Source organism: Leuciscus leuciscus (genome assembly GCF_965113295.1).
Source record: "Leuciscus leuciscus genome assembly, chromosome: 5".
Taxonomy (NCBI): domain Eukaryota; kingdom Metazoa; phylum Chordata; class Actinopteri; order Cypriniformes; family Leuciscidae; genus Leuciscus; species Leuciscus leuciscus.
In genome coordinates this window covers 12,415,067-12,429,576 of record NC_138729.1, presented here as the reverse complement: position 1 = coordinate 12,429,576, position 14,510 = coordinate 12,415,067, and the positions used below count along the sequence as shown (strand labels likewise).

Sequence of the window (14,510 nt, the reverse complement as noted above, 5' to 3'; positions counted from 1 at the left end):
TTAATGAAAACACTTGAATAATTTAAAGCCACACTATGTAGAAATTGTGTTTTTGTCAAACAGTGACCCCTAGAGTCGCTGTGGAATACTTGCACTGTCGTAAATTATATTATAAAATTTTTACATGATTGCAGCTAAATCACAAGTAAATAGTCTATAGTCCAGGCCTACTGTATAATTTAATTTGTGTTGTTTTTATTGGAATGTAAACATTACAAAATGCCAGATAACATCAATTAAGTTAAATGTAGCCTACGTCGCATTATTTCATAACATTGGCCGTTATGATGTCATTAGACATGATTATTGCAATTTATCATAATAGTTTGCAAATTGTGCTCGTTTACACTATTTACAACCTCTACGTTAGGCTTATTTATGATAATTATGTGAGATATTGAAAGCTGTTCTCATTAGTGGTGGGAGAAAAAATCGATCCATCGATGCATCGCGATTCTCTCTCCAACGATTCTGGATCGATTCTGAGAATTTCAGAATCGATTCTGAGCTTAGTTTTTTACCAGATGTGCGATGACGCTGAGTTTGCTTTAGAAACACCCGTCTTCTGCTTGCTAACAATTCCTCACACACGCACACAACTCGAACCTTCCGTAAAATAATCTTTCATAAAGTTCGGAAAGGTTGAAGCGAATTACAAGGACATTCACAGGCTTCATTGCACAGGATGCACTGTGAGAGACGCGCGCTTGTTTTGATGTTACACTTAAAGTGTGCTGTCTCGCCCGTCTGTATTTTCCTTACAAATGCTCTACGAAGTCATCATTTATGTGGTTTGGAATGCAGTGGACTTATATATTTAAAATATGAATCTCACTAACAGAAGGCTGCTTTCAATTTTAAATGCTGACGCACGCTTTGTTTGTGTACGAGACTGCTCGCGCAAGCGGCTGTGCGACTCCGTGTAAGTGGTTTAATATACTTGTGCAAAATGAACGTAAACACAGCCAGTTATGTCTTAAGGGATTAAACGGACAGGACAAACCACATTACTTCTTATATTTCAAAAGAGATCCGAGCGTGAATGCAGCTTAATAGATCTCCCGCAGTCTATGTCATAGTAAAATACAAAAGTACGATGAAGAAAAATCACTCACAGTTCTTGAATGGAAAATGTTCAGATAATCTTAAATACTGAAAGCACTCTTTGTTTGTTGTTTGCCATGTTTCTTTGCTCCTCTTTATTATTTGCTACTTGCTTGTATGGTTTGAAGTTATATAAGTTTAAAATTCTTAAAATACAACTGTTTTAATGATTTTTTTTAATTTGTAATTATTTTTTTAAAAGTACTTAATTACTTATGTAAACTAATGAATTAATAAGGGGGGAAAAGTAGATAAAGAATCGATCTGGAATCGGATCGTGACCTCCAGAATCGGAATCGGATCGGATCGTGAGGTGACTAAAGATTCCCACCTCTAGTTCTCATGATAATCGCAGGAATCAACGTCAACAACGTCGTCACGAAAGCAACAGATATGAGCTGCATTTTATAGATCATCAGCTAAAATTTAAAAATGAAAGACCGCAATAAGAGAGAGCAGTAACAGCCCTGGTAAGATCATTTCGTTTCTTTACTTTTAATGATGAAGATTGTGTGTTAAGCGTCTGCGACTTACTTTCACTTTGATTTGCGATAGTTTGCACGTTGGCTTGATGCAGTTGCTCATCTGCGGTGATGCGTGTTCCAGCGCGTCGTCATATCTGGATATAACATATAGCACGCTCTCACAGGTTTTTTTTTTTTTTTTTTTTTTTTTTAGCATTTTTGGGAGGAGTACAATTTACATATGTGGTTTCAACAACCATATGCATTTACACTTGTCCAGTTTCGTCTGGAATGCGTCTCAGATCTCCTCCTGAAGTGGTTTGAGGGATCGGATTCAAATCCGTCTCAAATGCGTTTCGGCGGGCATTTAAACCTGGACTTTTCACGATCGGATAGCTATCCGATCTGAGAAAACGCATAAAGTGGCCAGGTGTAAACAGCCCCCATGACAAAAACATACGCACGAAAGCCGAAAACAAACGCTGGTTGGCCTCTCACGTCCAAATTTGACGAAATGGTGGGGGAAGTGACGTATGCCGTAAAGCAGTCGAATTTTGTAGTTCTTTTTGTGCTCTTGTTACTACCCGAACCCCGAAGTTACATAGTGCCAGTAAAAGCGATACAGACCCTGTCAGGCTATGGCAGACGTGTCATTCAACCTATTGTAAGTCGATGTACCATCACAAGGATCTTGGAAATATATTATGAAGGTTGAAAAGTTACATAGTGTCGCTTTAAAGTTCCTGAGCGAAAAAAAAAAACTGTTTTATACAACACAACATAATTACATAACCACAGCGAACTGTACATGATGAATTATGTTGTAGGCGCAAGCATAAATCTGTATTCAGATTTCAGAAGAATCATTGTAACATTTGTAATATAATGCTGAGGTGTCTCATCCATCAGCTGCTATTCGCTACTGTATTGAAGATGAACGTAACGGGAAATTGCCAACAATAAACAAATAACCATTTAAATGTTTAGGATGTTTGCATTGTAAGAATGTACAGGGAGACTACAAATATAAAAAACACTGACTCGTTAGTAGGGCTGGTCCGAATACCATTTTTTGAGCTTCGAAGCTTCGGTAGTAATGAACATCGAATATTCGAAGCTTCGGAGAGAGGGCTGAACATGCTGAACATATTATTCTCTCTAATAAAGGCAGTATTCTCTATGTGTCGGTATGTCTGTTTGCATTTTGATTATTTCGAGAACCGTTTATCCAATCGACTTCACTGGGAGTGCAGTGTCGCATTTGGTGCAATATAGATGGGACATGCGAGACGCGACACATTCAGAATTAATAAACTTTTAACAAACTACAGAACAGCGCGAGCGGGAAGCGGCGCGCCTCACGCTCCGATAACGGACACTGCACTAGAGATATAAAACACACGCACACAGGTCTGTTAAATTAAGCAATACTTTTAAGGTAGTCTAATATTTTTCTGACTAACAAATTACTGACACAGTAGATTTAAATAAAGAAAATGAAATTTAAATAAAGAAAAACGAAATTTAAATAAAGAATTTAATTTTGTATTTAAAACGAAATTTTAAATAAAGAAAAAAAAACGAAATTTAAATAAAGAAAAACAAAATTTAAATAAAGAAAAACGAAATTTAAATAAAGGAAAAAACTAAATTTAAATAAAGAAAAACTAAATTTAAATAAAGAAAAACGAAATTTAAATAAAGGAAAAAACGAAATTTAAATAAAGAAAAACGAAATTTAAATAAAGAAAAAACGAAATTAATTTAAATTAAAAACGAGATTAATTTAGATTGATAATAACGGGTAAAAAGGCTAATACATTTTCGTTTCTATTATTCTATTTTCCACAATGTCAAAGCAACGCAGCTTAACTCAAAACACAAGCTCAGGCATGCACTTCTGTCCATACAAACTCCGCTGTTCTGCGCTCTATCGAGAGAACACTCCTGTTGCAGGAACACTGGGGTCGGTTCTATTTCTAGCATGCACGCGTTTTCCGCGTGGCTCGAGCCGCGCCTGAGACGCGTGTCTCATGCAGGCAGTGTGCAGACTCCAACCTGTTAACATGGGAGCAGAAATAAAAACGGACACGCCACGCAGCCAGTGTGTCCTCCGGCCTTATTCAAGCGCGAATGAGAACCGCAGTTGCGAAAAAAAAAAAAAAAAACCAGAATATTCGAATGTCAAATTTTCAAATCGAATACCAACCCACCGAACGAATATTCGAATATTCGGGTCCAGCCCTACTCGTTAGGTAATGTTTTCTCATTAAAATCAGATGATTTCCTATTAATTCAATAGAATGAGGGAATCCTAGGGAATACCAATATGGCGGAGCAGAGGCTTCACTTTTTATGATGTCATACAATCCAGTCATGAGTGGATCAGATTAAAGAGTAAAAATGTTTAAGTTTGAAAATAAACAGCCTATTAAGTTCTATTAAGTAAACCTTTCTGCACTGTATTGGACATGTTTTCCGAGAGAATCAAAACAGCACCATGGCTGTGAGCTTGAGGGCCTTTCTCCATTCACTTGCTTATTTCCCATTAAAGAGGTTGCAAGTTCAGATCTCACTCAGAGCAAAATTCAACCTGTGACACTGGTGCCATGACCAAGATGAAGCACTGTGATGAGCATGGGGACAGGGTAATGGATCCTAACTAGTTTATCATTTACTTTGCACTGCACAGACAGAACAACCCTCTTGATTCATCTGCTACTATCTCAGCCTCCCATACCACAAATCCAAATTTTGCTTTATGTGAGATCAATCATGAGACATCATCTCTTTAGACATTCAATGATCAAAACTCAATAAAATTGACAGCTCCAACTTTAAATTCTTTCTGATCAAATTTAATTCTGCATTAATGTGCCACGTTGCTACATTTCTAAAGCTCCCAGCGTTCCTGTAGAGCACAGAGTTGCCAAGGTTCAATTCCCAGAGAATGCAAGAATCGATAAAAGATCAGGGATATAAAGCTTTGGGGAAAAAAGCATCTGACAAACGTGCAAATGTAAGTGGTGTCGTGGTTTCCATAGACATGTTACTCTAGTCTCACATGTTTTAGTCTCACTAGACAGACGGCAGAAGGTCTGGACTCCATAGCAGCTTCATTGGCCAAGGACCGCCCAGAGGCCGTCTGACTGACATGTAAAGCAACCTAGCAGTTCGTTTTGTACTGCGTCATGTTTAGGGGCGTGAAAATGTAAAGTTCATGTCCCTACGATAACAGACTGGCATGCATCTAATAAATGATTCATTCAAGAATAACACTTGCTGCAGAACTTTACTGCAACGGCACTGCAAACTTCACTTGCTTTTGAAAGTCCAGCGTTCAGTTGATCCTGATATGCGCTCATTGTCACAGTTGTAAACACGACGGCTTTCTTCTTCCATGAGGGAGTTTGGCGTCATGATGGCTTTGTTTCCAGGCGGACAGATAAAGAACGCGACACACGCCTCCTGGAAATACTGTACAATTGTTGTTTATTTTATTATTTTGTGTAATATATAAATATAATAAATCTGTGTCTTATCACATTGCTGTTGCTGCCATTATAAAAGTAACAATGTATACTATCAAGGCCAAAAATGACCCCAGATGGCATCTAAAACAAACACAATGTACACAAAGCTGCGCTTTTGTGAAAATCCCGTTATAAGTGGTCTACGCTCTGATATGAATCTCTTATTGTCATCGTATTTCTAATTTGTTGTTAATGAAAGGATTTGTGCACGAGCATGCAAAACTCACGCTGAACAAAAACTCTGGATTCTGACTAACTTAAACACATCTGATTGGTCATTGTGTTCATGCACTCAACAGATATGTCTGTGATTGGCTACATTGTGCAACGCTGCAAAAATGCGTAGTAACTGGAAACCTTTGACACTCTTAACTGTACGTTCACACCGCCGCCGACTTGAGCTTCCAAAGTTACCGGAAGTCATTAATTTTCAATGGAAGCTGGCTTCTCTCAGCTGCAAGGAGCGTCAAATCCATCGGCGTCACGTTTTGAGCGTCAATCAGAAAGTTGAAAGTAGCTCAACTTTATGGTAATGAGCTATGACGCGGTTCAGCGGCAAAACGCCAGAAACCAATCAGAATATAGACGTCCTTCGCGCTGGCTGATTCCGGAGAAACATACGATGGAAACTTTCGTTCCTACCAAAACATTAGTTCCGAGAAAATGGAGGAGAAGTTGATCATCGCCGTTGCTGGGTTTCTTATCATTATCGGATTAATTGCACAGTTTAACCATAGAGTGAAAGTTTATCATTTGCATGCGTTTTTAAGTCCTGTCAGTTTAACAGGGCGCGCTTGACAGGGCATATATAAGAACGAGCAGAGAGAGAGAGCCCCGGCCGCGCGCGCGCACTCACTATTAATGATAATAATAGCTAATTATTATTTTTTCCCGACCAAATGTGACCAAAACGGTTATAAAAATGCTGTCATTATAACATTTCATGGTGTGACACAGACTTCAGAGCGGCCAAAGCGTCAACAAGCTTCCCCGTACTTTTTGACAAGCGTCCTTGACAGGGCAGCCAGAGCTTCTTTGCAGCTCAAGTCGGCAGCGGTGTGAACGTACAGTTACAGTGCGCTTATACACTCGCGGGAGCGTTTCAAAGCAGTCGGCTATTAGCGAGTACCGCTACTGCAGATATCATCACATTAAATGATAAAATAAATCTTTGGCAGGACAAGAAAAACCCTGTCTGGTAAATAAGCTTATGACACCAAAAGTTTACAGATCAGTGATATTTCACAATTCTTGTTTGCAATTTCCATAGCAAAAACTACCAGTTTAAAACTACAAACTTTATTAACGACAAACGAAAAGTTAAGTAATATAATAATCACAAAACAATAGCACCAATCAACACAGCAGTACAAAGAAACAAATTAAATATAATTTTTTTGAAAGTCTAATAGCTAGTATTCAGGAAAAGAAAGTATAAATTAAATATAGGTTAATCTTTGTTAAAGCTACAGAAGTTATTCAGTAATGAGCAGTGTATGAGGCTTTTTACTTTTGTTGTTTAATTCAAATTAAAGGAGAACTCTGTAACTCTAGCGAACTCTAGTCACTTCTTCGCTGATTTTCCCTTTTGTTGTCGCATGTTTTCCCCACGAGCTCCCCCTACAGCTGTGGGGGGGCGTATATTTCACAACACAGTCGTAAAAAACTCATTTGCGGCGGCCTCCTCCCCCTCTCTACCGCTGCTCATGTGCGTTTGTTTTGATCGGAGCAAGCCAACTGTATCGTGTGGAGCTATGTCTACCGAGGTGGGTCATCTGGTAATACATCATACATGCGTGTGTGTTTATGTCGAATTGCCGTAAAGCAATTTGTGTTTCGCGCTCGTTCTCTTCTCGTTCTCGGTTCTCACGAGACTTCCAATTTCACTTTGCCGGGACGGCAGTGCGCAAGTTGCAAGGTTGGTTTTCCGCCTGGGAACGCTGGGGGGAGCGGGGAAAGTCACCAATATCACCAGAACAGGTTGTTTAACCATCCAAATGATTTCTAGACAGTTTTATTAAGTTAAAAAAGTTACCAAGTTCTCCTTTAACGACAGAGACATCAGCAGGTGTTATTAGGCTGACCAGTGTTCCTTTAAGAGCGAACGAACGGATCCAATATAATGATACATATATGATTTCCTTCTCAAATTTTTGTGTTCAATTAAGACATAACCTACTGTATTTACTAGGATACTCACCAAGACGGATTTTAAAATAACATTGTGTCTCTTTGTTCGTTCATGCATCAACTATCATCCGTTTAATTCTGTCAACTGTATCAACGCATCTTTCTCGCTGACCCGGGTCATCAGTCAGTCCTAATTGTCGAACAACTGAACTCTGTGTCATAGAAAATCAGAATTAGTTCGTTTTGACACAAACTTTAGTTTTTTTTTAGTTTTGTTCCTATGACCTATGCGAAAGACGATAATTAATAGTTGGGCTTTATTTCTGCTTTTTACAGATGGGCTTTGTTTCTATGTGGATCAAAGATCATTTAGGTGATGTGAAATATGGATACAACTTAATAACACCCCATGTTGAAACTAAATTTATCCTAAAACTACGTAAAAAAAATAAAAAAAATGGCTACAAAAAACTGAAAATGTCTTGGCAACTGACATGCGTTAATAACTCTAGGGGACTCCTTAAGTTTGGACTTGTGCAGTCATATCCGAAATGCCTACTGTATTTAATATAGGCTACCTCAGATGAAATTGAGCATTAATTACAGAATCCAGATCCTCTGTTCAAACGTCAGAGCGAATCTGACACTGTGCTTGAATCAAAGTGCAGCTGCCAAACTATAACCAATCCGGATATAATAATAATAATTATCTGAGGTGTCAGTTATCACTAGGTTTCTGAGGATTCTCCCATTGGAAGCTACTCTCAAGCACCATGTGTTGTTTGCAGAGAAACTAGACGCATGTGTAAGCAGTCTTCATTCACAGGCAGGTGACATCCGCTGTCTAGAAATCTAGTGAGCTGCCACCAACCCAAAGACAGCATATTTGGGAATCAAAGGCACATTTGATGATGCACAGACATGCTGTCTAGATAGGCAGCTCACTAGGTTGAGACAGACATAAATAGCAAGCACTTAACAAATGTCTGAACAGATAATACTTCAAATAACTCACATTGAGTTACTAAGATTTCAGGTCGATTCATACATAAAAAAATAATAAGAATAATAAAATGTACTATAATCTGATATTTAGGGCATAATTATTCTTTAAAGTACCACATAATAGCCTATATCAAAAATGTATTTTGGTAATACCATATATACCTATGTTTTAAAATAAAAAGAGAAGCACACAAAACATGACAAGTTTTTTTACCCTTTAACATTCCCATTACAAAAAGCACCGTGGAGGTACCAATGGTACATGTCCAAAAACATGCAAATGCCATTGTACTATAGAATGTCCAAAAACATGGTACCACCATGTTCAAATATTAAGCTTATACAGTGGTAATGACCTATGCTTATAGCATAAATTATATCAAACCTAAACCGATATTTCAATGTAACGTCATTTGCATTTTATAAATTTAGTAAGCATCGCTGCACTGACAGTCCTCATTGAGGCTCTGTCAACTTTTAACAGGACAAATGTGTCTGAAGCCACATGATCAAGCCATAACTTTAATGCTGAATCTCTTCCTTGTATCCAAACATACTGGTTTGACTAAATACCGACTGTCTTCACAAAGGGAGCTAGAAATATAAACGTGTTTCCAGAAATAATAGAGTAATATTCGTAAGCAATCACAGCTATGGCTTCACTGACACCAGCTAATGCTAAATCCAGACGTGCAAGTCATTCACTTGTGCTGGCCTGAAACATGACATGACTCAAGACGGCTCTCACACACACATACTCCCTAACATGAGCTCCAGGGCGGGCTGACTGAGCTCTACCACCGCTTACCCAGCAGAGTACTTGCCTTCGGTCGTCATTCTAGCAGTGCTGGGTAACTTACAGCAGAAAGCTTTAAAATTAAGTTTCTTAAAACAGGCCCAACCGAAGCCCTGACCTCTCCACGGACTACCTGCGGGAACACACTCGCACTCACTCCCGCGGCTGAGGGAGCCGCAGAAGGCCCGGCCTAGCAAACAGGCCCAGCTCAATATCACACCAGGCGGCTTCAGGAAAACGCCCTTAGCGCTAACGATGCGGTGAAAGTACATAAAAGGTTGCAAAATTCACGGCGGCCGCCATGATGAGTCTTTCCCAGTGCATTTGAATTGAAAACATGGCAACCCGCGGGTCAGCACTGGCCTACAATTCAAGCCAACGACGCAGCGATCGGCGGTTTTTTCGCACCTACCTTCATGTCGGGACATCCTACAGACAGTGACACAGCCCCTCCTCGGGCTCCCTAACGTCTATGAGTCGGAAAGGTGCCGCTAAAAACGAAATAAAAGTGGGACGCGGTCTTTCTTTCCGATTTTCTCTCTTGAAGATGGATCCGGGGCTTACTTCTCTCCGCTTCCCCCTCCCCGTCTGTCATCAAGCGAATGTGTGTGTGAGAGATGGACCGGGTGCGGGAGAGGTCTACCGGCAGGGGGCGCAGGACTCATCTGCTTCTTCTTCTGTGGTGTTTGAAGGGCGGTAAACTCGTGTTGCTGTTGAATGGGTTTCTGTTAGTGTTGACTAACGCCATCTACTGTAGCTAAATATTATTATTATTTTCAAATTATTATTCAAAACGCACAAATACAGTGGACCCAAAAGTATTAGGAGTTATTCATTCATAAACGTGTGAATTTAATCGCACTAGATAATTTTTAAAATAAAAGCCAGTGTTATTTATTTAGACCGCATTTCTCAACAATTATGAAAAATGTATTTACTGTTCAAAAAAAGTAAAAACGCTTTTGGACACTTGACGTTTGGACTGTATGAAGCTGATGAGAACTTCATTCGGTCAATAAAAAACGAATCAACAGCTGATTAAAAGTCATTGCAAAAAATATCTCTGAAATGTGAAGTCTCGCATCATTTGCTTATAGATGGTTTGACATTTTGTGTGCTTCAATTTTTGGAAACTGTAGAATGAACTTTTACATTTGAAGACTATATAAAGGAGCCTTCGAGTGCTAGGTTGGCAGAAAGACTAAATATGGTGTGAAGAATTGGGCAATTTTTTTTATAGGCCTACACAAAGGAAACATAAGAAGATAAAAATATTACATTACAAGAATTATTATGGCTGCATGGGTTATGTTGTGCCTAAAAAGTAGCCATTGAAAAGGTGTAGTATCACTTGTTTACAGACATTTATATGTGTTGCTTATGTGTTTTGGTTTTTGTGGCCACTGTAGATTGAAACTGTAAAATATAGAAAAAATTATAAATTAATGAAAAATATTTTCTATTTTAATAATCGTTAATTCAAAAATAACAAAAATAAATAAACTAATCAATAAAAGAAAATACACAATCTTCAAAAAAAAAAAAATGTGTTATGGATATGAATACATGCATATGGAAAATATATATTTTTAAACACCAGTTTAGGAATGGCAATAAAATGGCTTTTTTTTGCTTGTGTGGTAATGGTAGTTTTTACTATGCCCATTTATCGTGATGATGGTATCGTGATGATTTCAAATACCATAATACTTTGATATATATACTTTGATATTCACCTTACACCTTCTTATAAATGTTTAACTTACGAACATCATTATTATATGATTGTTAATTTTTGAACAGCAACTGACTTCTCTACATAATGCTTAATAGATCATTAGTTAGAAAGTTAGAAACTTGTTAGAAACTTATGTCATGAAAATATACAGTAAGAGCCAGTGTTGGGGGAAAGTTGTTTTTAAAAGTAATGCATTACAATATTGTGTGACCCCCTAAAAAAGTAACTTTATACTTTTATGGAAGGTAATACATAACGTTATTTTGTGCTACTTTTTTCTCACCTAGGCTGGGCTTTCTTGTTTGTTTTTTAATAACAAAAAAGCTATATTTTTTGCAAATGCATTAAAAATATATATATTTTAAGTACAATCAACTTGGATATTTAAGTCATTTCAACTTAAATGACATTAAAATTAGTTGAATCCTGCTTAAAAAAAAAGTTGAAAATTGCGTAACTTATTTTGATGAGTTAAAGCAATGTAAAAACAAGTTGCCTTAACTTATTGATCACATAATGTTTTACAGTGTGTAAGGACCTAAATAAAAATGGCTGCGTCCGTAATCGCATGCTCTCTATTTTGAACAAGTATACTCCACGACCGCTAAAAACATATGTTCTATCTATATAGTATGAGTGTGGATAGCATGTAATCTGGACTACATTCACCATGTTATCATTATCATGTGACCAGTGTCAGTTACGTCGCTTCACTGCCGTTTATAAATCCTCTCCCGTGGCCTCATGGGATAGTAAAGTGTCCATCGTATGTACACTTCAGAATCTCGCCAGATGAAGTACTTCATAAGGGTACTTTTTTCCGACTATTTTAAGAGTACTGTGAATTCGGACATACTACTTTTGTCACATACACTGTTTTTCGCCTACTAGTAGGAAAGTATGCAAATTCAGATGTAGCCAATGAAACACAAATGTGATGTTTATCTGTGTAAGTCAATCAACAAAGATTAACAAAGGTCACCAGCAAGACAATGGTTCATAAAGTGAGATTAAATACACAAAGTATATTTGTATTATTTAACATTAAATTGTTGCAGGTTTGAGTAATATTCTAAGTTTGCAGTTCAGTTTTTTATTAATTTTCAAGTAAAATGAGTAAATTCATGCTCACATTTAGTCTAGAACTATAATAACCATCATGTTTACACAGTGCACACAACGCACCTGCACTTACTCCTGATTTCTCTCAGCATGGGGACAGGAGAGGTCTCAGTCAATAAATGGAAAAACAAAGTAACTTGCGTCACTTATTTGAAAAAGTAACTCAGATATTTTATTGTAAATTTAAAAGTAATGCATTACTTTACTAGTTGCTTGAAAAAAGTGATTGATTATGTAACTCAAGTTACTAGTAATGCGTTTACCCCCAACACTGGAAAGATCCACCCTGGAGTACCCTGGTTAAAAACCCTGGGTATAGAGTATTAGATCAACAAGCTACATACATAAATAATGAATCGCACCCATTCAGAACTTAAAAATGGATTCCAACTAGATTTTTTGTATTCTTTATTTCTGCAAGTAATATACAGTGCTATCTTATTGGCATTTTTGAGTCCTTAGAAATAGAAACAGGCAGATAAACAAAGTTGACACACTAGTGTCATGTACAAAGTGACCGTCAAATGGCCTCCAATATCATTCTGTTAATTAGACAGCGAGTTTTATCTGTAAAATACAGTGCATTTAAAAAGACAATTGCAGCAGTTAAGATAAACATTCCTACATGCAGAACATGAACCCCTGTATATCCACATTACATTCCTTACATGTGATTATCAGATTATGAAACGGCATTCCCTCGTACCATACATTACAAGCATGCGTTAAAGAATATTGAATAGGATCAAAACTCCTCCATGCTCTTCTGTGTGTTTTAAAACACAGATTCCTTGGTAAAGCACTGGATTCTGAGGAAGTCTATTGCCAGTAAGTCATTTAGATAAAAACCCAATAGTTTTGATTTATTTTAAAGGGAAATGCCTAAATAAGCAGGACTTTAAATGAGTTGGTGAAAGTGTACTTCAAATAAAGACCATTTTGGCACAAGGGAGTGTTTTTCATTGCAATGTTTGTTATCCTGTCTCAACAGATTTAGACAAGGAAAAAAAAAATCACCATCTCTTTATTTAAACAAAGCACAATATGCTTGTTTTCTAAGTTTAAAATAAACTGTTTAGAAGTATTTCTAAAATATTAAATAACTTTGAAATGACTTATGAAATATAAAAACATGTTATAAGGCATTCAGTTGAAGCTTACAGTATGTAAAGGTTCAGTTCCATATCCGCATCTTTCTATCAGTGACCAATATTAAGTAAAAAACCGTAACAAATAAAATTATTTCAATTTAATGCAGCACAAATGTGATTAATAGAACTAAAAAGCAACATATGCCCTTGAAAGTACGATGATAATTTGGCAATTATCTCAGCAAAAGCATGATGACATAAATATTTACTGATATACAGTTGATTTGGTTCTTCTCATTACCATCCAATGATGCTCATTCACTGTACAAAATCCGAATTTACGGACTTATCAAATGTTGGCGTGATATGGCAACTGGCTGAGTCACAATGTGGGACGTTTCTATAGACAAACAGTCCGCATGCAGAAGAACCACACAAAGCCCGTCGTTTTTGTCCTTTAAGAGGCCCACTGCAAAAAGCAACATGTTCCTTTCATGAAGGGAAGAAGTTTGAGTTCCAGTGAGGCTCTGTGGAGATCTAAGAGACTTCATTCTGAATCTGAGGCTGCTCAGTGTCAGGCTGATCCTCTGCTGTCTTCTCTTTGACAGAGGATGGACTGCAGTTGGTTTTGTTGCCGTCTGGGTTGCTGTGGCTTCCTGCGCTGCCCAGTCGAGATGAAGCGACCACCGCTTTGACCGCTGCCTGTGGAAACATAAACATAGAGGTGTGCATTGTGTTTAGAATTTGATTACTTTTATATTTAAGCACATTTTGCTGCAAGGTAATGTTTAAACTGATAAATTACAAATATTTTGCTCAAAAATGAATGATAATCATGACTAATAAAGGCCCCCTGAAATCAAAATGTAATTTTTTTAGCTTTTAGTATGAATATGTTAGCCTTAAGGTTATGAATAAGCTGGTGTGTTCCAAAACAATGACAAAATTCGCATTTAGGAGATACAAGCATTCAAAACTTATAGTCTCTCACTTCCGCTAAAATGGATCACGGATTTTTATGACATCACAGCTTCTCATCACATCTTCTGTCCAATCAAATGCTGTCTAGAATCTAAAGCGTCCCGCCTCCTATGCTATAAATACCACCTGGCCAAAGCGACCGTTGACATGTCACGGAGCAATATGGGTTGGAGATGTGTGTTCGGTTGCTCAAACGCTCCAGTTTTATTCCATTTTCCAACTGTACGTTGGTTAGTGGTAAATGGCTAGAATTTATTCAGACCTACTATTGAATCCAACGCATCATCAGCGCTCAGATTCGCTTCCATTGTGCTGTCAAGTACGAATTGCAGTCTGTGAGGTAAACTAAATGCTATTGGCTATTTAAAAAGGGGGAGGAGCCATTCAATATGTAGCTTCCTGTTTCAGTGGAAATTACGTCAACGCATCATACAAAGCTGCGCATTCCAAGGCACTTCAGTGGGCCTTTAATAATTAATTATGATTATTAAAGGGAAAGTTACCCAAAAATGAAAATTCTGTCACCATTTACTTACCCTCATGTTG

The 14,510-nt window shown here is 37.6% G+C and overlaps 2 protein-coding genes and 1 long non-coding RNA gene across 3 annotated transcripts in view; all 3 read right to left on the bottom strand.

The window, feature by feature from the left end:
* Positions 1 to 9,651, bottom strand: part of kcmf1 (potassium channel modulatory factor 1) — a 35,095-nt gene extending 25,444 nt beyond the window's left edge. The window contains exon 1 of the mRNA XM_082171485.1: positions 9,445 to 9,651. Within this exon, the coding sequence (XP_082027611.1) occupies positions 9,445 to 9,460 (16 nt within the window). The 5' untranslated portion in view covers positions 9,461 to 9,651. The remainder of the gene's footprint in view (positions 1 to 9,444) is intronic.
* LOC309499977 lies at positions 2,308 to 6,628 on the bottom strand. The gene is made up of 3 exons (XR_014206402.1): positions 6,170 to 6,628; positions 3,817 to 5,468; positions 2,308 to 2,608 (listed from the first exon to the last, which is right to left on the bottom strand). It is a non-coding gene; the product is annotated as an uncharacterized lncRNA (long non-coding RNA).
* Positions 9,652 to 12,902: 3,251 nt separating the features above from the next.
* camk4 (calcium/calmodulin-dependent protein kinase IV) overlaps positions 12,903 to 14,510 on the bottom strand; it is a 61,971-nt gene continuing 60,363 nt past the window's right edge. The window contains exon 12 of the mRNA XM_082171490.1: positions 12,903 to 13,685. Within this exon, the coding sequence (XP_082027616.1) occupies positions 13,521 to 13,685 (165 nt within the window). The 3' untranslated portion in view covers positions 12,903 to 13,520. The remainder of the gene's footprint in view (positions 13,686 to 14,510) is intronic.